Here is a 25,521-nt window from a genome sequence, read left to right as displayed (position 1 = left end):
ACAGTGTGGTGGTGGAAATTACGGTAATAGTGTGGGACAACTACATTTTGTTTAAAAAAAATCACAACAGTTGTATGACATTGAATACCCCAATTATGTTTTGATTATTTTACTGATATTTTATTCAGAGATATTTTAAAACATTAGAAAAAACGTTTCTTTACCATTCATTTTTATCATTGAAGATCAAAAGTCTGGGTGTGGGACAAGCACAAAATGGCAATATTTGCATATAATGATGCTGAAAATAGGGTGAAAAAGTCATCACAGACTACTAGAACAAATTTCTTAACACACTTTCATTGTAAAGATAACTATAAAAGTGTGAAATGTCCCCTTTTTTCCTGTTTTTCATACAATATGATAAAAGGACATAAGTGCCCATAGTCTAAGAATCACCCATTTGTGTAACAGCTGAAAGATACATATTCTTGTGTCACACAGTCATGGTCAGCACCATAGACAATTTAAGGTAGAACACAAAACCCTGAACAGGACAGCGCCCCCCCGCCCACCTGGTACATTATTTCTGCCTACGCCCCTGTCACGCTGCTGAAAACCTTTTGAGTAATGAAGAACAGAAAACAATTTTAGCGGGGGTGACGAATGGAAAATGTTGCAACACATCCACGTTTTCGGAAAAATAAATCCCACAGACTGTTTTTGTTCTAACATGTACATCGTGTTCCAAACTCACACGTGTTGCGTCACTAATATGCGACGAGCGACACAGAACTCCGAGAACTGTTTTGTTAACGTCTTCACTGAAACTGATGTGTAATTATGTTTCACTACAGTAATTACATTCCTAGTCGGTCAGTCGTTCTGTGCAGTATTAAAACACTGTGGTTGCCAGTGTCGCTTGCTGTTGGAGTCGCGAACGGAGTCAGTGGTGAGCGGCGTTAGCTGCAGGCTAATTAAGCTTAGCCGCAAAAAAACATTACTTTTCAGGGCCTGACTGCAAAATAGCTAAACAAAGCTGAAGATAAAAACAAGATAATGTTAGAGCCAGCATCAACAGCAGCTGGTAAGTTTGATAGAGAACCACTCAGACTTTGGATGTGCTAATGTTAGCTCCACAATGATCTTGGTCTGCAAGCGTTTTTTTTTTTTGTCTTTTATTTCCCCCGTTAATACTCTGCGGTCTTTGCTAAAAGCCGACAGTTTAAATCAGTTGTGAAATTTTTTGATGTATCCCCTATGTTTGATCCTTTTGTAATGTTTAATACATGTCACTCTTATTGTTACTATTGTGTAGGTTTACCTGTTTTCCATCTTGCAACAGTGGTAGTGGTGCAGCTTAGCTAAAATTTCCATAAAAATTGTTCATTTTGTGATAAAAGCATGGAATTTGGCACACATATTCTAAATTAACAAATGTTTATTTTCAGATATGGGTGTCAATAAAGAATTACACAGGGGTCAAAACGATTCCAAAAAGAAGCCTCCGCTCCTCTTTCCATGACAAAAACTCCTGTAACAGTGGAATGTGCCGTTCATTTCCAAACTGGACGCTGTGTTTTATCCAGGACGTCGTCTGACTAGCACAGGAATTGTGAAAAGACGTGGACATCAGCACTTTTTCGGCTTATTGAGACAGACGTGCGGAGGAATTCTGCGCGGAGGAATTCTGCGCGTCGCGGCGATGCCGCATGGCGCAAAGCAACGCCGTGATGAAGCCTCACGGGACATCTTCTGGCATGTCCAGGCACATCCACAATTTCTCGGATAATTACTCGATGGAAAAACCACTGAAAAACCACTGTCTGAACGCCATCTCAAAGCCGTCCTGTGAGACCAAAACGGAGGTGTTCCTTTGTCTCGCTCCATCAGCAAATCGGTCGTGACGCACGAAGCCTCCGCTCGGCTTTCCATGACAAAATCTCTTGTTAAAAGTGAAATCTGACGGAAAATGGTTGATGTCCAGCTCTTGTGATAACCAGAGAAAGTGCACACAACAGTCCGGCTCCACAGAGCCATCCGTTTAGAAATGATCCGGTGGTTTGTGGCTCTCGATGGCGGCACGGAGCGCAGCGCGCCGAGCGTCCTTAAAGCCGTCCTTAAACCTATAGTAACAGTCCTTATTCTCTGTGAAGCCCGTAAAATTTTCACCGAAAGCCAGATAAATTTTTCAAATGGTTTCCAGCTGCCAGTCTCTAACAGTTTCTGAAAAAATTCTGATGGAAAAAAAGCCCAAATCATTGCGCCATTTCCTGACAATGAAAATCCGCCGAGGGGGTGGACCACTCCTCACTTAAAGCCTGCTCACAGGCGAATGATGCAACTGACAGGCGTGGAAAAACTCACGCATGCGCACGAGGGTTCAAGCTTATCTGACGCAGTCACACGTGATTCAAATCCATATGGTTTTTGAAAAAAATAAGGTCGGATACTTTTCTAATAGACCTTGTATATATGATCTCAGCTTGCCTCTACTGGTGGTTGGCTCTCACTGCGGTATTGTATCACTTCCTGTTCCGGAGCACAGCGGTGTTTTTCTGTATCTGTTAGCTGTTTAATCTGCGCAGTTAGATTGATCTAGTTATCTAGATTACGATTTGTTTCCCAGTGTAATCTTTACGTGCCTTAACTAAAGCACTCCTTCTGCTGAATCACCTCTAAATTATTTACACATTATTCACTTTGCGTGTTTTTAGGAATCCGCTAGCTTAGCGTAGCTACTAGCTCTTAGCCGATTTAGCATGGCGGCTTCTCCTGTCTCTCCCGCACTTTTCTGCTCTGGGTGTGAAATGTTTAGTTATTCCTCGGCCTCCTTCTACAGCTAGCCAGGCCCCTGTAGTCGGTGCGGACCAAGGTAGCTTAGCCGCCGTTAGTTCCCCCCTGGCAGATCCCGAGCAGCCGGGAAAGCAGGCTGACTGGGTGACTGTGAGGAGGAAGCGTAGCCCTAAACAGAAGCCCCGTGTACACCGCCAACCCGTTCACATTTCTAACCGTTTTTCCCCACTCGACGACACACCCGCCGAGGATCAAACTCTGGTTATTGGCGACTCTGTTTTGAGAAATGTGAAGTTAGCGACACCAGCAACCATAGTCAATTGTCTTCCGGGGGCCAGAGCAGGCGACATTGAAGGAAATTTGAAACTGCTGGTTAAGGCTAAGCGTAAATTTGGTAAGATTGTAATTCACGTCGGCAGTAATGACACCCGGTTACGCCAATCGAAGGTCACTAAAATTAACATTAAATCGGTGTGTAACTTTGCAAAAACAATGTCGGACTCTGTAGTTTTCTCTGGGCCCCTCCCCAATCAGACCGGGAGTGACATGTTTAGCCGCATGTTCTCCTTGAATTGCTGGCTGTCTGAGTGGTGTCCAAAAAATGAGGTGGGCTTCATAGATAATTGGCAAAGCTTCTGGGGAAAACCTGGTCTTGTTAGGAGAGACGGCATCCATCCCACTTTGGATGGAGCAGCTCTCATTTCTAGAAATCTGGCTAATTTTCTTAAATCCTCCAAACCGTGACTATCCAGGGTTGGGACCAGGAAGCAGAGTTGTAGTCTTACACACCTCTCTGCAGCTTCTCTCCCCCTGCCATCCCCTCATTACCCCATCCCCGTAGAGACGGTGCCTGCTCCCAGACTACCAATAACCAGCAAAAATCTATTTAAGCATAAAAAATTCAAAAAGAAAAAATAATATAGCACCTTCAACTGCACCACAGACTAAACAGTTAAATGTGGTCTATTAAACATTAGGTCTCTCTCTTCTAAGTCCCTGTTGGTAATGATATAATAATTGATCAACATATTGATTTATTCTGCCTAACAGAAACCTGGTTACAGCAGGATGAATATGTTAGTTTAAATGAGTCAACACCCCCGAGTCACACTAACTGTCAGAATGCTCGTAGCACGGGCCGGGGCGGAGGATTAGCAGCAATCTTCCATTCCAGCTTATTAATTAATCAAAAACCCAGACAGAGCTTTAATTCATTTGAAAGCTTGTCTCTTAGTCCTTGTCCATCCAAATTGGAAGTCCCAAAAACCAGTTTTATTTGTTATTATCTATCGTCCACCTGGTCGTTACTGTGAGTTTCTCTGTGAATTTTCAGACCTTTTGTCTGACTTAGTGCTTAGCTCAGATAAGATAATTATAGTGGGCGATTTTAACATCCACACAGATGCTGAGAATGACAGCCTCAACACTGCATTTAATCTATTATTAGACTCTATTGGCTTTGCTCAAAAAGTAAATGAGTCCACCCACCACTTTAATCATATCTTAGATCTTGTTCTGACTTATGGTATGGAAATAGAAGACTTAACAGTATTCCCTGAAAACTCCCTTCTGTCTGATAATTTTTTAATAACATTTACATTTACTCTGATGGACTACCCAGCAGTAGGGAATAAGTTTCATTACACTAGAAGTCTTTCAGAAAGCGCTGTAACTAGGTTTAAGGATATGATTCCTTCTTTATGTTCTCTAATGCCATATAACAACACAGTGCAGAGTAGCTACCTAAACTCTGTAAGGGAGATAGAGTATCTCGTCAATAGTTTTACATCCTCATTGAAGACAACTTTGGATGCTGTAGCTCCTCTGAAAAAGAGAGCTTTAAATCAGAAGTGTCTGACTCCATGGTATAACTCTCAAACTCGTAGCTTAAAGCAGATAACCCGTAAGTTGGAGAGGAAATGGCGTCTCACTAATTTAGAAGATCTTCACTTAGCCTGGAAAAAGAGTCTGTTGCTCTATAAAAAAGCCCTCCGTAAAGCTAGGACATCTTTCTACTCATCACTAATTGAAGAAAATAAGAACAACCCCAGGTTTCTTTTCAGCACTGTAGCCAGGCTGACAGAGTCAGAGCTCTATTGAGCTGAGTATTCCATTAACTTTAACTAGTAATGAGTTCATGACTTTCTTTGCTAACAAAATTTTAACTATTAGAGAAAAAATTACTCATAACCATCCCAAAGACGTATCGTTATCTTTGGCTGCTTTCAGTGATGCCGGTATTTGGTTAGACTCTTTCTCTCCGATTGTTCTGTCTGAGTTATTTTCATTAGTTACTTCATCCAAACCATCAACATGTTTATTAGACCCCATTCCTACCAGGCTGCTCAAGGAAGCCCTACCATTATTTAATGCTTCGATCTTAAATATGATCAATCTATCTTTGTTAGTTGGCTATGTACCACAGGCTTTTAAGGTGGCAGTAATTAAACCATTACTTAAAAAGCCATCACTTGACCCAGCTATCTTAGCTAATTATAGGCCAATCTCCACCTTCCTTTTCTCTCAAAAATTCTTGAAAGGGTAGTTGTAAAACAGCTAACTGATCATCTGCAGAGGAATGGTCTATTTGAAGAGTTTCAGTCAGGTTTTAGAATTCATCATAGTACAGAAACGGCATTAGTGAAGGTTACAAATGATCTTCTTATGGCCTCGGACAGTGGACTCATCTCTGTGCTTGTTCTGTTAGACCTCAGTGCTGCTTTTGATACTGTTGACCATAAAATTTATTACAGAGCTTAGAGCATGCCATAGGTATTAAAGGCACTGCGCTGCGGTGGTTTGAATCATATTTGTCTAATAGATTACAATTTGTTCATGTAAATGGGGAATCTTCTTCACAGACTAAAGTTAATTATGGAGTTCCACAAGGTTCTGTGCTAGGACAATTTTATTCACTTTATATATGCTTCCCTTAGGCAGTATTATTAGACGGTATTGCTTAAATTTTCATTGTTACGCAGATGATACCAGCTTTATCTATCCATGAAGCCAGAGGACACACACCAATTAGCTAAACTGCAGGATTGTCTTACAGACATAAAGACATGGATGACCTCTAATTCCTGCTTTTAAACTCAGATAAAACTGAAGTTATTGTACTTGGCCCCACAAATCTTAGAAACATGGTGTCTAACCAGATCCTTACTCTGGATGGCATTACCCTGACCTCTAGTAATACTGTGAGAAATCTTGGAGTCATTTTTGATCAGGATATGTCATTCAATGCGCATATTAAACAAATATGTAGGACTGCTTTTTTGCATTTACGCAATATCTCTAAAATCAGAAAGGTCTTGTCTCAGAGTGATGCTGAAAAACTAATTCATGCATTTATTTCCTCTAGGCTGGACTATTGTAATTCATTATTATCAGGTTGTCCTAAAAGTTCCCTAAAAAGCCTTCAGTTAATTCAAAATGCTGCAGCTAGAGTGCTGACGGGGACTAGAAGGAGAGAGCATATCTCACCCATATTGGCCTCTCTTCATTGGCTTCCTGTGTAATTCTAGAATAGAATTTAAAATTCTTCTTCTTACTTATAAGGTTTTGAATAATCAGGTCCCATCTTATCTTAGGGACCTCGTAGTACCATATCACCCCAATAGAGCGCTTCGCTCTCAGACTGCAGGCTTACTTATAGTTCCTAGGGTTTGTAAGAGTAGAATGGGAGGCAGAGCCTTCAGCTTTCAGGCTCCTCTCCTGTGGAACCAGCTCCCAATTCAGATCAGGGAGACAGACACCCTCTCTACTTTTAAGATTAGGCTTAAAACTTTCCTTTTTGCTAAAGCTTATAGTTAGGGCTGGATCAGGTGACCCTGAACCATCCCTTAGTTATGCTGCTATAAGACGTAGACTGCTGGGGGGTTCCCATGATGCACTGTTCTTTCTCTTTTTGCTCTGTATGCACCACTCTGCATTTAATCATTAGTGATCGATCTCTGCTCCCCTCCACAGCATGTCTTTTCCTGGTTCTCTCCCTCAGCCCCAACCAGTCCCAGCAGAAGACTGCCCCTCTCTGAGCCTGGTTCTGCTGGAGGTTTCTTCCTGTTAAAAGGGAGTTTTTCCTTCCCACTGTAGCCAAGTGCTTGCTCACAGGGGGTCGTTTTGACCGTTGGGGTTTTACATCATTATTGTATGGCCTTGCCTTACAATATAAAGCGCCTTGGGGCAACTGTTTGTTGTGATTTGGCGCTATATAAAAAAAAAATTGATTGATTGATTGATATGTATGTATATATATAGGGGGTGGTGGCCAAGTGGTTAATGCGCTTGGTTTCAGTGCAGAAGGTTCCAGGTTCAAATCCCACCCCTGCCACATTTCTCCATGTAATGTGGAGTTGCGTCAGGAAGGGCAACCGGCGTAAAACCTGTGCTAATTCAACATGCAGATCCACCTTGGATTTGCTGTGGCGACCCCGAGTGCAAACAAGGGAGCAGCCGAAGGGACTTACTATATATATGTGTGTATATATATATATATATATATATATATATATATATATATATATATATACACACACACACACACATACTATCTCAGTCTGTGACAAAGGTACTGGAGACAGAACACCTCTGATTGGCTAATGGTTGTTACATGACAAGCCCCTGCCATTTGATTAGTTAGGCTTAAAGCCCTGGTCCCACCGAATAATGAACGATGAACAATGAGCCACGTAGCATGTTTTTTTTTTTTTAGGTTTAAGTCCAGTTATTCAACAAACGTGGGAGAATAGTGACTCTTAGAAGCAGAATATTTGGCTAACAAGGCTCATCTCTGAGCGTGGTGCTAATTTCAAAAAGTTAAAAATTTTGCAAAAACAATGTGGGGCAGTTGGTGTATGGGGTACTAAGAGGACAAATAAGGATGTTAGAGGAATGTTAGTGATGAGCATGGGGCTGTTAGAAGCCCATTATCTGAGTACCAAGCAGCTACAAGGACAGGACAGGTTTACGAGGTCTGTCCAAAAAGTAACGGACCTTTTTATTTTTTTCAAAAACTATATGGATTTGAATCACGTGTGATTGCATCAGACAAGCTTAAACCTTCGTGCGCATGCGTGAGTTTTTTCACGCCTGTCTGTTGCGTCATTCGCCTGTGGGCAGGCTTTGAGTGAGCACTGGTCCACCCCTTGTCGGATTTTTATTGTCAGGGAAATGGCAGAGCGACTGCTGCTTTGCTCCATGAAATTTTTTTCAGAAACTGTTAGAGACAGCCAGTTGGAAACCATTCGAAAGATTCAGATGGCTTTCGGTGAAGATTTTGTCGGCGTCACACGGATTAAGGAGTGTTAAAACCTTTTTAAAGATGGCCCACAGCGGCGGAGGGCGCGCGGCGCACCGAGCAGCCATCGACAGGCTGGAACGACCAGATCATTTCCAAACTGAATGCTGTGTTGATCCGGGACATCGTGTGACTACCACAGAAATGGCAAGAGAGCTGGACATAGCACTTTTGCGGCACATTCCACTGTTACAGGAGATTTTGTAATGAAAGACGTGCAGAGGATTTCGCGCGTCGGCACGGAGCCGCTCATGGCGCGCAACAAAAAAAAAACACCTCTGTGTTGGATGTCTCACAGGACATGTTGTGGCATGTCCAACTGTTACACAATTTCTCGGATATTCACTCGACTGAAAAGCCATCGAAAGCCGTCAGAATGTTCCGAATGGTTTCCAAATGGGAATGTCCGAATGGGACCTCGTATTTTGGTTCCGCACTCTCATGCACTTCGTTGTGACAATGCCACTCGCTTTTTGCGCTGGACGCTACATATAAAATAATAATTTTGTAGCAGATTAATCATTTTCTGTCAGAGTTTGGCTGTTGAAAACACCTCTAATCGCTTCTGGAATCACAGAGGACCTTTTCATCTGGAGCTTTTTCTCTTTCTCACTCTATCTATCTATCTGTCTGTCTGTCTGTCTGTCTGCACTTCAGGAGGTGGAGAACATATTTGGAACAGTCTAAAAGGTAATTATTTGTAATGTTTATATTGTAATGGCTTGGTAAAACAGTTGCATGTTCATTCCTTCGTATGAGCAGCTGTAAAAGTATGTTTATGATAGATTTACCATCTTGTTATAATTGATCAGATGATCTGTGCTGTAATGTGGTGTGCTGACACAATCACTTGCATTCAGTATTTACAATTGTTTGCGCAATGTTCATATACATGGCTCATTATCCGAATAATCACTGAAAGTTCTGACAAATCCATACATGGCTCATTATTCGTGGTTTTATTATTCGGTGTGACCAGGGCTTAAACTCTACAAATTTTCTCATTCTGTACCTGCGGTGTTCGTGTTTTGCGATATGTCTCCTGTACTGGAAAGCCACTTGAGAATTTTATTATTATTTTTTTAAATTAAATTGGTTGTGAGTTAAGATTAGGGCTGTCACGATTAGTCGACATTGTCGATAATGTCGACATTGTCGATAATGTCGACAATGAAAATTTGTTGACACGTATTTTCATTGTCGACAAATTGCCCAATCATGTTTTACCATTCAAAATCTGTATCATTTTGGTCTGGCGACGTGTTTTGTGGAAGCGCTAACTGCAACAGGAACTTGGGGGGGCGGTGTTTCCTCATGGGAGAAGCGGATACGGTAGCCAAATGATTTTTTTTTTTTTCCTGCGCAAAGACTCTGCTACTACGCACTCGTATAAACAATGGCGGAGCAGCAACAGCAGGGAGCCGAAGCGGAGTTAACAGAGAAATTTAGAGCAAGGCTGAAACAATCCAAAGCATGGGAGCATTTCACAGAAAACAAGGCCGCCAAGTCACTTATATGCAGACTGTGCAAAGTCGTGCTAGCAGCACTACAGTCATGCACGAGCACCTCAAACGCAAATATCCCGGGGCAGCCGAATCCACCCCAAACAACACAAGGTAATCTAGCATGTTCAGCTACTCAACAGTTATCGTGTATTGATATATGTAAGGATTAAACAACTCGAAGCCGTGCATTATACGGTTTGAATGCACGACGCGGACGTGAAGCAGAGTGGTATTACTCCGGGAAGTGCATTCAAACCGTATAATGCACGGCTTCGAGTTGCGGCCGCCCGCAAGGATAGAACTGTTCTTCTTTCAAGGTCAGTTCTAATGTGCACAGCAGCTTGATGCATTTTTAGCAAGAAAAGAAAGTAATCGTTTGATTAGTCGATTAATCGAAAAAATAATCGCCAACTAATCGACAATGAAAATAATCCTTAGTGACAGCCCTAGTTAAGATGTACCTGCAGTGGCTCATACCCAAGTTAAGGTGCCTTGACACTTGCACGCATTTTGGCGCCGCACTCCCATGCATTTCACCGTGACAATGCCACCCGCTGTGTTTCCAGCTAGATGCCACACTTTGTGTGCTTAATGCTGTGTATATGAAATAATTATTTCATAGCCGATTTATCATTTTCAAATTCAATTTCAGTTTATTTTCATTTATATACAACCCCTGGCAATAATTATGGAATCACCGGCCTCGGAGGATGTTCATTCAGTTGTTTAATTTTGTAGAAAAAAAGCAGATCACAGACATGACACAAAACTAAAGTCATTTCAAATGGCAACTTTCTGGCTTTAAGAAACACTATAAGAAATCAAGAAAAAAAATTGTGGCAGTCAGTAACGGTTACTTTTTTAGACCAAGCAGAGGGAAAAAAATATGGACTCACTCAATTCTGAGGAATATATTATGGAATCACCCTGTAAATTTTCATCCCCAAAACTAACACCTGCATCAAATCAGATCTGCTCATTAGTCTGCATCTAAAAAGGAGTGATCACACCTTGGAGAGCTGTTGCACCAAGTGGACTGACATGAATCATGGCTCCAACACGAGAGATGTCAATTGAAACAAAGGAGAGGATTATCAAACTCTTAAAAGAGGGTAAATCATCACGCAATGTTGCAAAAGATGTTGGTTGTTCACAGTCAGGTGTGTCTAAACTCTGGACCAAATACAAACAACATGGGAAGGTTGTTAAAGGCAAACATACTGGTAGACCAAGGAAGACATTAAAGCATCAAGACAGAAAACTTAAAGCAATATGTCTCAAAAATTGAAAATGCACAACAAAACAAATGAGGAACGAATGGGAGGAAACTGGAGTCAACATCTGTGACCGAACTGTAAGAGACCGCCTAAAGCTATACAAGAAAAAAGTTGATTGATTGATTGATTAAAGAAAATGGGATTTACATACAGAAAAGCTAAATGAAAGCCATCAACACCTAAACAGAAAAAAAAACAAGGTTACAGTGGGCTAAGGAAAAGCAATCGTGGACTGTGGATGACTGGATGAAAGTCATATTCAGTGATGAATCTCGAATCTGCATTGGGCAAGGTGATGATGCTGGAACTTTTGTTTGGTGCTGTTCCAATGAGATAAAGATGACTGCCTGAAGAGAACATGTAAATTTCCAGACATTGATGATATGGGGCTGCATGTCAGGTGAAGGCACTGGGGAGATGGCTGTCATTACATCATCAGTAAATGCACAAGTTTACGTTGATATTTTGGACACTTTTCTTATCCCATCAATTGAAAGGATGTTTGGGGATGATGAAATCATTTTTCAAGATGATAATGCATCTTGCCATAGAGCAAAAACTGTGAAAACATTCCCTGCAAAAAGACACATAGGGTCAATGTCATGGCCTGCAAATAGTCTGGATCTTAATCCAATTGAAAATCTTTGGTGGAAGTTGAAGAAAATGGTCCATGACAAGGCTCCAACCTGCAAAGCTGATCTGGCAACAGCAATCAGAGAAAGTTGGAGCCAGATTGATGAAGAGTACTGTTTGTCACTCATTAAGTCCATGCCTCAGAGACTGCAAGCTGTTATAAAAGCCAGAGGTGGTGCAACAAAATACTAGTGATGTGTTGGAGCGTTCTTTTGTTTTTCATGATTCCATAATTTTTTCCTCGGAATTGAGTGATTCCATTTTTTTCCCCGTCTGCTTGGTCTAAAAAAGTAACCGTTTTTTTTCCTGATTTCTTGTAGTGTTTCTTAAAGCCAGAAAGTTGCCATTTGAAATGACTTTAGTTTTGTGTCATAGTAAGTAGAGTAAGTAAAATTTATTTCTAAAGCACATTTAAACACAGTTTACACTGACCAAAGTGCTGTACATAGTTAAAAATAAATAAGTAAATAGGCAGGAAATATACAAAGAAACAAAACAACTGATTACAACATCAGCAGCAAGATACAAACACAACAATCATTAACATGACAAAAACATGGCATAACCAGCTAGCGGTTAATTAGTAGGGAATGCTAGTGTAAAAAGATGTGTCTTGAGCTTGGATTTAAAAACAGTAATAGATGGGGCATCTCTGATATCAGGAGGCAGATGGTTCCACAGTCGGGGACCAGCAACTGCAAAAGCTCTGTCCCCTTTTAACTTGAGGCAAGTTCGGGGGACATGAAGAAGACCTTTACTGGAAGATCTCAGAGACCTGGGAGCAACAGCAGGATGAATGGCAGTAGCTATGTAGTTAGGGGCCAGGCCATGAAGAGCTTTAAAAACCATTAACAATAATTAAATAAATAAATAAAAATTGGATCCTGTACTGGACAGGAAGCCAGTGTAATGTGGCTAGGACAGGTGAGATATGTTCATGTTTTTTCCTGTTAGTGAGCAACCTAGCAGCAGCATTTTGGACCATTTGAAGCCGTGACACCAGTGTTTGAGGGAGACCAAAGTAAAGTTACAGTAGTCTAGACGTGAAGTTATAAAGGCATGGATAACTTTTTCCAGGTCACTGTAACACAGAACAGATTTGAGTTTTGCAATAATTCTTAATTGATAGAAACTTTTTTTAACAACAGAAGAGATTTGTTTGTCAAAGTTGAGTTGGGAGTCTAGAATTACACCCAGGTTTCTTGCATAGGTTTTGACAAATGGAGTGAGGGAGCCAACATTCCTGGAGATGGAGTTAATGGATTTTAGGGGGCCAAAGATTATGACCTCAATTTTATCCTCATTTAACTGGAGGAAGTTATTGGCCATCCAGATTTTAATTTCTTTCAGGCAGTCCAAGAGAGGCTGCAGAGAATTTCCAGATTTGAGAGGAAGATACAACTGAGAATCGTCGGCATAAAAGTGGAATGAAATATTAAATTTTCTGATTATGTTCCCCAATGGAAGGATATATAAACGGAAAAGAACAGGACCCAGGATGGACCCCTGAGGGACCCCATAAGACACAGGGGCAGGGGGTGAGGAATACTGGCCTATAGACACAGAAAAGGTTTTTTGCTGGAGGTATGAGTGGAACCATTTTAATGCAGAACCCTTAATCCCAACCCACTGTTCAAGCCGGGTCAGCAAAGTTGTGTAGTCTACAGTGTCAAATGCTGCACTCAAATCCAACAGGATAAGGATAGCATTGTCACCAGAGTTGAGAGTGAGCAGCAGGTCGTTTGTTACTTTTAACAGGGCTGTCTCAGTGCTATGGCGGGCCTTAAAGCCAGATTGAAATGACTCCAGGATCTCTGCTGAATTGAGAATGGAAAGCAGCTGTGTTAACACAACTTTTTCCATAATTTTGGAAATAAATGGTAGTTTGGAAATGGGCCTAAAATTTACCCTTGACCTCCTTACACAGGTGAATCCAATCATGAGAAAGGGTATTTAAGGTGGCCATTTGAAAATGTTTCCCCTCTTTGCATCTCCTAATGAGTGGCAACATGGGAGCCTCTAAACAACTCTCAAACGACCTGAAAACAGATTGTTCAACATCATGGTTTAGGGGAAGGATACGAAAAGATATCTCAGATTTCAGCTGTCAATACACTAGTGTCAAGATTAAATTTCTTATGTAATGGTTTAATCACTGTAGATTTGAAACATTTAGGAACAGATCCAGAGGTTAATGGCAGATTAATAATTTACAGCACAGTTGGCCCAAGAGTGGGCCACAGGTCCTTAAACATTTTTGTTGGTATAGGATCAAATAAGCAGGTTGTGCTTCTTGTAGACATTACAAGTTTCGTCAGCATGCCTACTGAGATACTGTCAAATTCTGTAAATCTATGTAATACCTCAGTAATGGCACCCACCTCAATAGCAGGGTGTTTTTCTGACTTTGGCAATACGTAGCGTCATGCGCAGAGTGGAGAATGAGATGTTCAAACAAGTTCTGTTTGTGACCCCAACAGCTAATAAACTAAACCTAGATTTATAAATAAGAGCAACACCCCGCCTTGCTTCGCATCACAAGGTACGTGACTAAATGTGTACGCCTGTGGACAGACCTCATTTAAAGGGAGGACATTTGTAGGTTTAAGCCAGTTTTCACATAACCCAATCATATCTATAACAATGATTTTGAGGACAGTGATCTTGTGTTAATGAGACCCAGACTAAGGCCCTCAGTGGGGTTGACAGTTGGACTGTTTGGATTTAGGGGTAGTTCCAGAGTAGCATATATAAAGTGCTCAGCTCATAGGTATGAAATACATTCATGCCAATAATAATGTCTGAAAGGAAATGCTTTTGACAAAAACTATTAGATTTTGTTTATGTCCAGAGATCAAGGATCCACCATGTAGAGTTTATTATGTCCAGAGTTTAAGGATCCAGTAACCAATTTCATATTTATTTACTTTAAGACTCAATAAAATGTTGTTCAATTTCAATTTAATCAGCTTATAAAGCGCCAAATTACAACAAAAGCCGTCTCAAGGCGCCTCACACAGAACAGTTCAACATAAATAAATTCAAATAAATAAATAAAAATAAAAAATTCTAATTAAAAACAGAAGTAAAAGAATAAAACATAACAAAATAAAAACTACTCATAAGAAAGAGAATAAAAATAGGTTTTAAGTCTTGACTTAAAAATGTCCACGGACTCTGACTGCCTCACTGAGGGCCATGTACTGGCTAACCCAGAATGAGATTGCCCACTCAACAAACTTCCCCAGCTTTCTGGACACGATGAAGGGACTTGGGCTGTTGTACCTGGCTTTTCCCCTTTGGGTACTCCTAGAATGGCCAATTTTTAGCTTGAATTTTCAAAAGCTTCCCCCTTCCGCACCGAAAACAGAGCATGCCATGCAAAAGAAACAGTTTTATTTTTGCTTAATAAACTGTACTATGTAGTCAAGATTATTTCTATTTAGTTTCTTTTGTCTGTATTAGCATATTTGATATTGGAGTAATCCAGAAGTAATTGAAAGTAATCAAATTACATTACTTTAATATTATGGTACTTGGATTCCGTTACTGATTACATTTTTCAACAGGTAACTAGTAACTGTATCGGAATACATTTTTAAAGTAACCCTCCCAACCCTGGCAATCCGGCATCAACAAGCCACAGCGGCCCCAGAACAAAGACCAGTTATCAATAAAACTAAAGTCTTGCTTTCTACAAAATTGTGCCAGCCACTTATTTAATGATGTCAGCCTGCTAAACTCCTTTTCATTACCCTGGGAGGGGAGTGGATGAGAGACTATTAATTGATGCTGACACATCTTTCTGGCAAGGTCACAAGTCCTCTCTGTCTATTTTTGTGACCTCGGACTGCTTCATCCTGACATCATTGGCGCCGATGTGAATAACTACATGACTGTATCTCGTGTCATGTTGCTTTGTATGTCTACCCTTCTGCAGCGTCAGCATCCTAAGATGGGAGGCGGTGTTGGGACCTCTGGCGCCAGGAATACATTTAACATCAGCCAGGGTCTGTAACCTGACTTTGCAGGTTGTAGAATCCCCTATTGCTAAAACCCGGTGTTTCAGCCTGGAGATAGGAGTGGAAGTCACCCATGGGCTCAACGAAATCACAACAGGCATATCCAAGGGAGAAAACAGGTTCACAGTTCGCAGTGGCGAGTGTGATCGGGGTCCTGCAACTGGGCACCAAGTGTACATGACTTCCTCTGCCTAACCACAGTCTGAAAGCCATCATCCACAGCTGGCATCTCTAAGCTTATGCTAGTGGGCATGCTAGCTGGCCCAAAATTAACCTCGTCTGGAGTGTCTGCAACATCATGTCTCCACTGAGCTAAGAAGCTTTTCTAGCTTACGGACATGGCTGTCTAAAAGAGCCACCCTATCTGTCAGCATCACACAGGATTTATGTAAAATGTAAAGTACTGTACTGTGTGCACCAGAAAATTTACGAGTATAGCGAAGCTAGGGCAAGCTAGCCGCTAACGAAAAAAAAATGCTAACCACTCCTAAGCTTCACACAGGAGTAAAATGAGCTAAAATTCACAGCAGTTACACTGAAAAACTAATAGAAGTATTAGACTGGTAGAAACAGTAATAACAAAAAAGAGTTTAGCTGTTGAAAACAACCCTAATCGCTTCCAGAATCACTGAGGACCATTTCAGCAGCAGCTTTTCTCTCCCAAATATCTTGGATGAAGATGGCGATACGTCACGTCTGCTTTGTAGCACAGTCATACTCATGTTCCGCGCAGTATGCAAACCAGGACATACTTTTTTTTTTTTGCACTCCTTAACCAAACCATCATTTCTGGAAGTGAGTTGCAAGCTTGCAGTGTTGAAACAGAACATGGTATCTCAGCTGCCTAGCAAACTTGCAAATTATTTTATCGAGAACTAAGGGTCAGAGTGAAGCCAGCCACTCACTACATGATGATGCAATACAAGTGTGCACTTTGCCACAATGCACACAAATGCAAGTTCTATTGAAAGCAGTGCCGGACAATTACTTTATGAATGTGCATCTTGGTAAGATGAGAATGCAACCCAACATTTCAAGCACGTGTGGCATTGCAACAAGACACATACAGGATGCACAGGTGCACACACAATTACATCAAAGTAAAATAGGAGCAAATAAAAAGTCTACAAATAATGAATGTTTGAGTTCAATGGTACGAATATTTCATGAGGTGAAAGCTGGAACATACCATTCAACTTGGCTTCGCCTCGTCGGGTCGGTCGACTGTGTATGTCCTCAGTGCAGCATAATAATAAAAAAAAAAATCACGTCAGAAATGAGTCGACCTTTTCTTTTTTTCTTCCTGTCAACAGCGTCCAGACAGCACCGTGTGTGTGTGTGTGTCTTAAGAGAATTAGCAGCGTCAGTTAGCTCAATCAAATTATGTCTCAGGAGAGTCGTCCACCCCGCGCGCGCTTGTGCGTGTACTACCAAAAAAAAGATTGTGTACATCCTCAGTGCAGCGGAAAAAAAAAATCACATCAGAAATTAGTCCAGCTTTTCATTCCAACTTCCTGCCAACAGCTTCCAGACGGCACAGTGGATTTGTTTTGTGTGTGCGCGTGTGCGAGCATGTGTGTGCCTACATGTGCGTGCGCAATCATGTGTGCGCGTGCATGAGGATGTGTGCACATGCGTGTGTGCAGAGTGCAATGGTACCAAACGTATGGAACCAAATAATCTGCAATAAATGTTTAACTTTAAAGAAACAAATTATTCTGAAGGATAATTGTAATCCTTGATGTTATCTGTTTCTTATTTGTATATTTTTTAAATTACTTATGATTCTTCTGCAAGAGCTCATTATTTCTTCCATGCGGCAGTTGACTTTTCATAGTAACATGATATGCATTTCAAAATGATACAGTTTGATACAGACCAAAAGATATGATTATCACGACACTTGATGTATTGTTCCACACCTTACTGATACAGGCGCTTACACCGTAATTTGTGCATTGGAGTGTGGTTTTGTTGACAAACCATCAGCACATCATATTATTGTGTGTATGAGTGGCTGGTTGTAGGGTTAAAATTTTATCAGAGGCTGTTGACCTCCAAAACATGAATCAGCTGCAAATCGTGAATTATTCGCAAACTGTTAATTGCAAAATGTGAATACTGAAAAAGTATATCCAAAAATGTGAACCTCAGATTCTCTAGCGTGAAGCAGATGAGAGTCTTTGACTCCCCTTGGATAAGAAGCCTGTCCAACGTAGGTTACTTCTCCAGCCAAGAGAGTACACATTTGCAGCTGGATGGATGAGAATAGAATAGAAGCTTTATTTGTCATTGTACACTACACATACGAGATTAGGGGTGCCACTAAGCAATCAAAAATGAATTACACATAGGTACCAGTGAAGACTATTATCATTATTTCTCATAGTCAATTCACTTTATTTTTTGTGCACATAATTTTGTCAAAGCTAAATTCAACCCATTTACAGCTGTTAAACTCAAATGTACCTCAACTGTGCCAGTTATACTCAATTGTAATTAAGGAATTCATCAAACAAATCGGAGCCCTCTGCGTGGCTGGGAACCCTCCACGTAGCCTGACTCGCACCTACTAAACGACGGAGACCACAAAGGCTGTGACTTGTCACTTTTCTAGTTTCACTCCTTCCTGTCCCGTCATATTTTAATAGTTTCTGCAGTGTGCCCACCGATTACATTTCGATTATCGATCAAATATGTTTGGCAGAAAAGTCCACAAATATGACCACCTTTGCAACATGGAGTCAGAAAAAGATGCTCAAATGTCCTGCAATTCACAGAGGGAAATTGCATCTACCTGTAACATTGCTGTGGAGATTGATGATTGTATAAAGAAGTGAAGCTCATTGAGGGACAAATTGATCCAGAAAAAGCCACTGTTCCTGTGGTAAATTGCATTAAGACACCCACCAACGCGACAGAGAACTTTAAAAGGGTCACACACACATTGACGTCATTGCATGGCCACAGAGTTACGAAGTTGTAGAAGCACAAATCAGGCTTTAGGATTTTAAGGTACCACTCCACAGCGGACTTAGGAAAAAGAGTGACTCGACCAAATGTAATCTTTTTAATGCACCTAATGCCTGGCGCTTATTGTTTATTTTTTTCAGATGAAGTTTAGACCCATTGTCGCAGACCGAACGGGCCGCCCTACCGCCACTGCGCATGCGTCATTTCGGAGCTCAGCCGCTCGTCTGAGCAATCAAATGGATTCATGGGATTATTAACCATCAGATGACAAAGTAAAACCTCTTAAATCATTCTAAAGTCAGTTTTAAGCAGAAACGAGGCAATACTCTGTGATGCTTTGACATGACCGACACGCAGTGAAAGCATCAGCTAGCGGCTCATGTAGCCACGGCGCTCTGATCCCTTCCTCTGTCTTTCATGATGAAATAATGCTGAATTTATGTGGAAATGATTGCTGTACAAAAGCTTGAGATATCTGTCACTGAGATAGATTATGACTGGAATGCAGTTTTAAGCAGAAACAAGGTGATAATCCGTGAACCGCGGCTAATGACGCATTCGCAGTGAAGGTAGGGTGGACCGATTTTTAGGGGGGCCGATCGGTCGGCGACACTGGCTATTAAATGAGGCAGGCCCCTATTCAAGGTAAGGCATTTAATCCAGGTACAGTGTAACCCTAATTGGTACTGGGGATTCCCCGTAGACAGTTCGGTGCCTCCTGATTGTAACTAATCTCTTACATACATATAACGGAGTTTGTCCATTTTATACATATAGCAGGTTTTGTCCATTTTATTTACACAGCAGATTTCGATTATTATTGACAAAATTCGCCTGAATCTATTATATCTGAGTTTTACTATTTTCAAACAGTCTTTGTTTCCCTATTCTGAATCATAGCAATTTGCTTCTTCTGAATCATAGCAAATTGCTCCTTTTTCTGCAAATTGCTATGATTCAGAATAGGGAAACAAAGACTGTTTGAATACAGTAAAACTCACATATAATGGATTCAGGTGAATTTTGTCCATTTTATTCACACAGCGGATTTCGATTATAACGGACAAACTTCACCTGAATCCATTATATGTGAGTTTTACTGTATTCAAACAGTCTTTGTTTCCCTATTCTGAATCATAGCAATTTGTTGTTTTTTCTGTTTTGTATTGTAACTTGAATGTTTTTGTGTTTAAGGCTGTTTGTTTGGCAAAACAAGTAATTTGGAGGTGTCCCTTTTTACATTTTATAGAGGTTATTAATTTGTTATAGCGATAGACAAATTTTATTAAATAATTTATATGTATATCACTCACTCATCACACATCTTCAACCGCTTTTCCGGGTTCGGGTCACGGGAGCAACAGCTCCAGCAGGGGACCCCAGACTTCCCTTTGCCCGGCCACAATGACCACCTCTAACTGGGGGATCCCGAGGCGTTCCCAGGCCAGTGTGGAGATATAATCTCTCCACCTAGTCCTGGGTCTTGTCCGGGGTCTCCTCCAGATGGACGTGCCTGGAACACCTCCCTTGGGAGGCGCCCAGTAGGCATCCTTACCAGATGCCCAGACCACCCCAGCTGGCTCCTTTCAACGTGAAGGAGCAGCGACTCTACTCCGAGCTCCCCACGGATGACCAAACTGCTCACCCTATCTCTAAGGGAGACACCAGCCACCCTCCTGAGAAAGCCCATTTCGGCCGCTTGTACCCAAGATCTAGTTCTTTTGGTCATGGCCCAACACTCATGACCATAGGTGAGAGTAGGAACGAAGATTGACCAGTAGCTCGAGAGCTTCGCCTTTTGGGTCAGCTCCTTTTTCGTCACTACAGTGCGGTAGAGCAAATGCAATACTGCCCCTGCTGCGCCGACTCTCCAGCCAATCTCACGCTCCATCGTCCCCTCACTCGTGAACAAGACCCAGGGGTACTTGAACTCCTTCACTTGGGGCAAGGCCATATTCCCTACCCGGAGTAGGTAATCCATCAGTTTCCTGCTGAGAACCATGGCCTCAGATTTAGAGGTGCTGATCCTCATCCCAGCTGCTTCACACTCGGCTGCGAACCGATCCAGTGAGTGTTGGTCACCGGCCGATGAAGCCAACAGGACCACATCATCTGCAAAAAGCAGTGATGAGACCCTGAGCCCACCAAACTGGAAACCCTCCTTCCCCCAACTACGCCTCGATATCCTGTCCATGAATATCACAAACAGGATTGGTGACAAGGCGCAGCCCTGGCAGAGGCCAACCTCCACCAGAAATGAGTCCGACTTACTGCCGAGCAACCGAACACAGCTCTCGCTTTGCAGAGCTTTACAGAGATTGGATGGCCCTGAGAAGGGACCCCCTCACTCCGTACTCCCGCAGCACCTCCCACAGTTCTCCCGGGGTACCCAATCATACGCCTTCTCCAAGTCCACAAAACACATGTAGACTGGATGGGCATACTCCCAGGCATCCTCCAGGATCCTTGTGAGAGTAAAGACCTGGTCAGTTGTTCCACAACCAGGACGGAACCCGCATTGTTCCTCTTCAGAGGTTGGACTGCCGAACCCTCCTTTCCAGTACCCTGGAGTAGACTTTGCCAGTGTTGAAGAGATGTCTCATCCAAGACAATCCCTCCACACCCAGAGCCTTCAGCATTTCTGGACAGATCTCGTCAACCCCTGGGGCCTTGCCACTGTAGAGTTGTTTGACTACCTCAGTGATTCCACCAAGGAAATTGATGAAAATCCTCCATCAGCTTCCAGCTCTGCCTCTGCTATTTCAATCAATCAATCAATTTTTTTTTATATAGCGCCAAATCACAACAAACAGTTGCCCCAAGGCGCCTTATATTGTAAGGCAAGGCCATACAATAATTATGTAAAACCCCAACTGTCAAAACGACCCCCTGTGAGCAAGCACTTGGCTACAGTGGGAAGGAAAAACTCCCTTTTAACAGGAAGAAACCTCCAGCAGAACCAGGCTCAGGGAGGGGCAGTCTTCTGCTGGGACTGGTTGGGGCTGAGGGAGAGAACCAGGAAAAAGACATGCTGTGGAGGGGAGCAGAGATCGATCACTAATGATTAAATGCAGAGTGGTGCATACAGAGCAAAAAGAGAAAGAAACAGTGCATCATGGGAACCCCCCAGCAGTCTACGTCTATAGCAGCATAACTAAGGGATGGTTCAGGGTCACCTGATCCAGCCCTAACTATAAGCTTTTTGCTAAAGCTTATAGTTAGACTTACTCTGCCCCTACTTATAGAGGTCTGATGCAGGAGTTCATTATTCTTATTAATAGGAATAGACACATTTTAGTAATATAATTTTACTTGGTAATGTTAGGTGGGTTTTTATTTGTTTTGTTTTGGGGTTTTTTTGGTAGTCATGCACTGTATGATTTTATTTGCAAGCTAAAGATAATTTATCCAGCTTTGATCACTTAACCAAGATGGTTTTATGAGAGTTTGCACGAGTCCTAGATAAAACAGTGGTGTAATTGTATTCCATAATTATATTTATATTTTTAAATTGATTTCACAGACAATTCCCTTTTAAAAACAAGTTTGAAAATCTGCAGTTTGCTTTAAATCTGTTTTGGTCAGTGCTATGCTTGATCATTGATGGGTGTTTAAACTTTCTCAATACAGGCTCCTATCAGATGGAGGACAAATCCACTGCAGTTGTCCCATCAGCTCATTGTGAAAATCCAGCTGCTATGACTACTGTCAGACTTGAGCTTTTCTAGATGTGGTAACTATGGCTTCTCACAAGGTAAATGAGCAGCCAGGTGACACAACAGAAGTAGCTACGGCTTCTGAACAGCTTTCCAGAGTTGGCCCCGATGACGTTGCTGAAGATCTTCGTTCAGATACATCCAGTGCTCCGGTGAAATCCCAAAAGTCGGGGAAGTTTCGAAGGACTGCTTTGACGTTTTTCGGAGTGCGTAAAAGTATTTGTATTTTACCAAATTTTTTTGGAGGAAGGAATAAAAACCATAATAAGCTGTCTTCTAAAAAAGGAATCGGTAAAAGCAAAACTTACGATGGGCTATGTAAGGCTAGTGTCGACGACAGTCTGAGAAGCGGATATGTTTCAGGTGAAGATTTTGAGTTCCACAGCCAGAGAGATGCTGTAGAAGACCTCCACAGTGGCTGTAATAATGAATGTACTCACACATGTGCTGACCCGAAGTTGCTGACTTTCACCCGGCAAAAACGGGGTTTCCGTAGTCTTTTTCACAGCTTTCGGTGTCACAGAAACCATAAAAATGTGGGATTGGAAAAAACTGAAATAACTTCAATGCCCCTGTCCTATTACAAGAAAGAGGTGCCTGTTGTCAAGCAGAACACCCAGCAGTATGTCGCAGAGTGCCTGAATGCTGAACCCGACGTGCCTGACTTTGCAGATCTTACATGTAATATTTCCTCCAGTCCTGAATGTACTGGAGCAGATGCAGTTGCTTTAGAGATGAACACAGTGGAGCAAAACAGTCCAAAGTCTGAGCCTGACCATCAGATTGAGGAAAAGAATTTCATAGGTGCACCTTCTAATGATTATGAAGAGAAGAGTTCTCAAGGACACAGGGAACCTCATCTGAAACTTCAGATGATGCCTGAACCTAGCCTGCAGTGTTCAGCACCCAATGGCTCTTCAGATAAGCTAGACCTGATGTTTGGAGATGTTGCATCATTAAAGAGCTTCGACTCACTCACCGGCTGTGGGGACATTATTGCTGATCAAGAAGATGACAGTATCACACAGAGTACAGTTTCTGGAGAAAGGAGTAGAAATGGAGGAAAGAGGGCATCTTGTTTTCTTACATATCAGGGTGGCGGTGAAGAAATGGCTTTACCTGATGATTTAGATGAGGACTGTCTTGTTGATTTCTGGAGAAACAACACTGGAGAGGAAATCTGCTATACTTGCAAACAAGACCGCACAGTAGATTTGACTGCTGACCTGTCAAGTTCTCATAATATGGATTTACTGAACAGTAGCAGTGCACAGCAGGCCAGCGGCATGGACACTTCTTCCATTTCAGATGTGTTAACGCCACAAAGTGAGCATCAAGAATCTGTTCCAAATAGTGATGAGGGCTACTATGATTCAACTACTCCAGGACCAGACGAGGGACAAGAGAAGAATGACAGAATAAGTACCGACAGATTACCCAGGGACAGCTACAGTGGGGATGCTCTTTATGAGCTTTTTGCACCTGATGAGAGTCTTATCAGTCCACGCGCTGAAAACAAGTCAAACCTTCCCACTTCCAATCAGTGCGAGTATTTAAATGCACGACTAGAAGTGATGGATTCTGTCTTTGTCCCTGAAATGAATCAACTAAAAATAAGTGCTGAGCTGTATAAAGTTCACAATTTCCTTGAAATTGCAGACACATGTGAAAAATCTCCAGAATTAGCAACATTTACAGTTGACATGCATGAAATGGGTATAAATAAAAATTGTAATCCTAAACTGCAAAACTCTGACAATATGATAAATTATGAAGTGGGTATATTTGATGAAAAAGGGAACATGGTTGTCCCTGCGGAGAAGACAAAATGCATAATTGCTGATTGTGAGAAGAGGCACAGTAACTTATCATTTGCAAGTTCCTCTGACCCTGAGTTTGAGCCATTTTGTGAGCCCAAAGAACATCTAGAGGAAAATAAGCCCGTGGCTTTACCTTACAGAAACGTCAGTGCTCGCTCTCCAGATTTTAGCAGTTTGGATCACGGACAAACTGTGTGTTTCTCACAAGCTCTCGTGGACTACACAAAACGTGCTCAGATGCTGAACAACACTGTAGCTGGTTTAGAGACAAATGCTGCTTTTACTCCAAACATGCAGGCCTTACCTACCATTGTCACGTTTGATGTTGTGGATCTGCACAATGAAGGTGAATATGACGAGCAGATTCACATGGAACTCGAAGACATCTCATCACCATATCAGGAATTTGACGAAAGCTACCTGCAGAAAGACGCATTTGCTGACTGTGATTATCAAATGTTGGACGTTTACGAAGAGGACATGTTCAGTAATACGTGGGCAATTGCTAATTCTCCACGGCACACGGGTCTTACAAGAGTTGGTCAACCTGTGGCAAATCAGCTGCCTTTAGACAAGAGAAGTAGATGTCTGGAGGCAGAGGCCGTAGAGTTGAAGAAGCCTGACAAATACAGAGAGAACAGGTCCGCTGTTGTGTGTTGTCAAACAGAAAAAGACACAGAAAGACCTTGCTCCCCGTATTACAAAAAGAATGTGACAGTGTCAGAGGTTAGAGACAACAGTGGCGTTATGAGTTTAACCTGGCAAACGAGGTCTGAATTGGCTTTAAGCCTTCCTCTGACAGATGGTAAAATCACAGAAAACCTTCAGAGTCTCAGTCAAACCCAAGTAAAACACAAAATCCTTTCTAGTTCAGGCAGCAGTGATTTCCCCAACAGTAAATCACATCTTTGCCCTAATGTATCCAAAACAGGATCCTCTGATTTAATATCACAGAGTGCAGAGCTTTATAATCAGGAGCACCGTCCTCCTTTGCAGTCAGATTCTTCTTTACCTCACAGCGCATTTGCTTATCCCGGAGGGTCGCAGGAAGGTTTATTAACGGCAGCAATTCCAAAATCAGATGATGGTCACAAAAATATGTTTACTAAAACAGCCACTAATTTGCAGTCATACAATCAGTGTGGTAAAAGCAGAGCAGTGGTGAAAGAAGGAATATCTCATGGTGGAAGTGTTGTGAATTCAGTTGACTTTCACAGTGACACAGCCACAGCTGTTGGCCCCGTGGGCTACAACAAATTACCTGAGACAGCCCTGCATTGAAACACTCTCAACTCTACAGTTGAAATTAAGCTAATTTGTGTGTGTCAGTGTCTGAATTCATAGTATGCCTGATGGAATATTTGTTGCTAAATTATTTACTTGAACAGTTTCATTGATAAGTATGTGACTGGCAAAGACATGAATTGAAATTGTTCTGAAACATGGATGCTGTATTTATGTGACTTGAAGTGCAACTAGTCATTAGAAAGTTGAGAGATTCTGTGCATTTGCACAATCATTTTTGCAGCACACATAACAC

General features: G+C 41.8%; 1 protein-coding gene across 1 annotated transcript; it reads left to right on the top strand.

The window, feature by feature from the left end:
• The first annotated feature begins 509 nt into the window (after positions 1-509).
• LOC117517649 (APC membrane recruitment protein 1-like) lies at positions 510-25,402 on the top strand. Its single transcript, XM_034178754.1, has 2 exons — positions 510-1,027; positions 22,076-25,402. Exon 2 carries the CDS (start codon positions 22,185-22,187, stop codon positions 25,260-25,262), a length of 3,078 nt encoding a protein of 1,025 aa, XP_034034645.1. The 5' UTR covers positions 510-1,027; positions 22,076-22,184; the 3' UTR covers positions 25,263-25,402.
• The last annotated feature ends 119 nt before the right edge of the window (positions 25,403-25,521 follow it).

Source organism: Thalassophryne amazonica, chromosome 9 (genome assembly GCF_902500255.1).
Source record: "Thalassophryne amazonica chromosome 9, fThaAma1.1, whole genome shotgun sequence".
Classification (NCBI taxonomy): domain Eukaryota; kingdom Metazoa; phylum Chordata; class Actinopteri; order Batrachoidiformes; family Batrachoididae; genus Thalassophryne; species Thalassophryne amazonica.
The sequence above is the reverse complement of the archived record's forward strand: the minus strand, read 5'-3'. Positions and strand labels throughout refer to the sequence as shown.

Coding starts and splice junctions, on each gene's coding strand:
- LOC117517649 (XM_034178754.1), top strand. CDS start 22,185: ATGGCTTCTCACAAGGTAAATGAGCAGCCAGGTGACACAACAGAAGTA.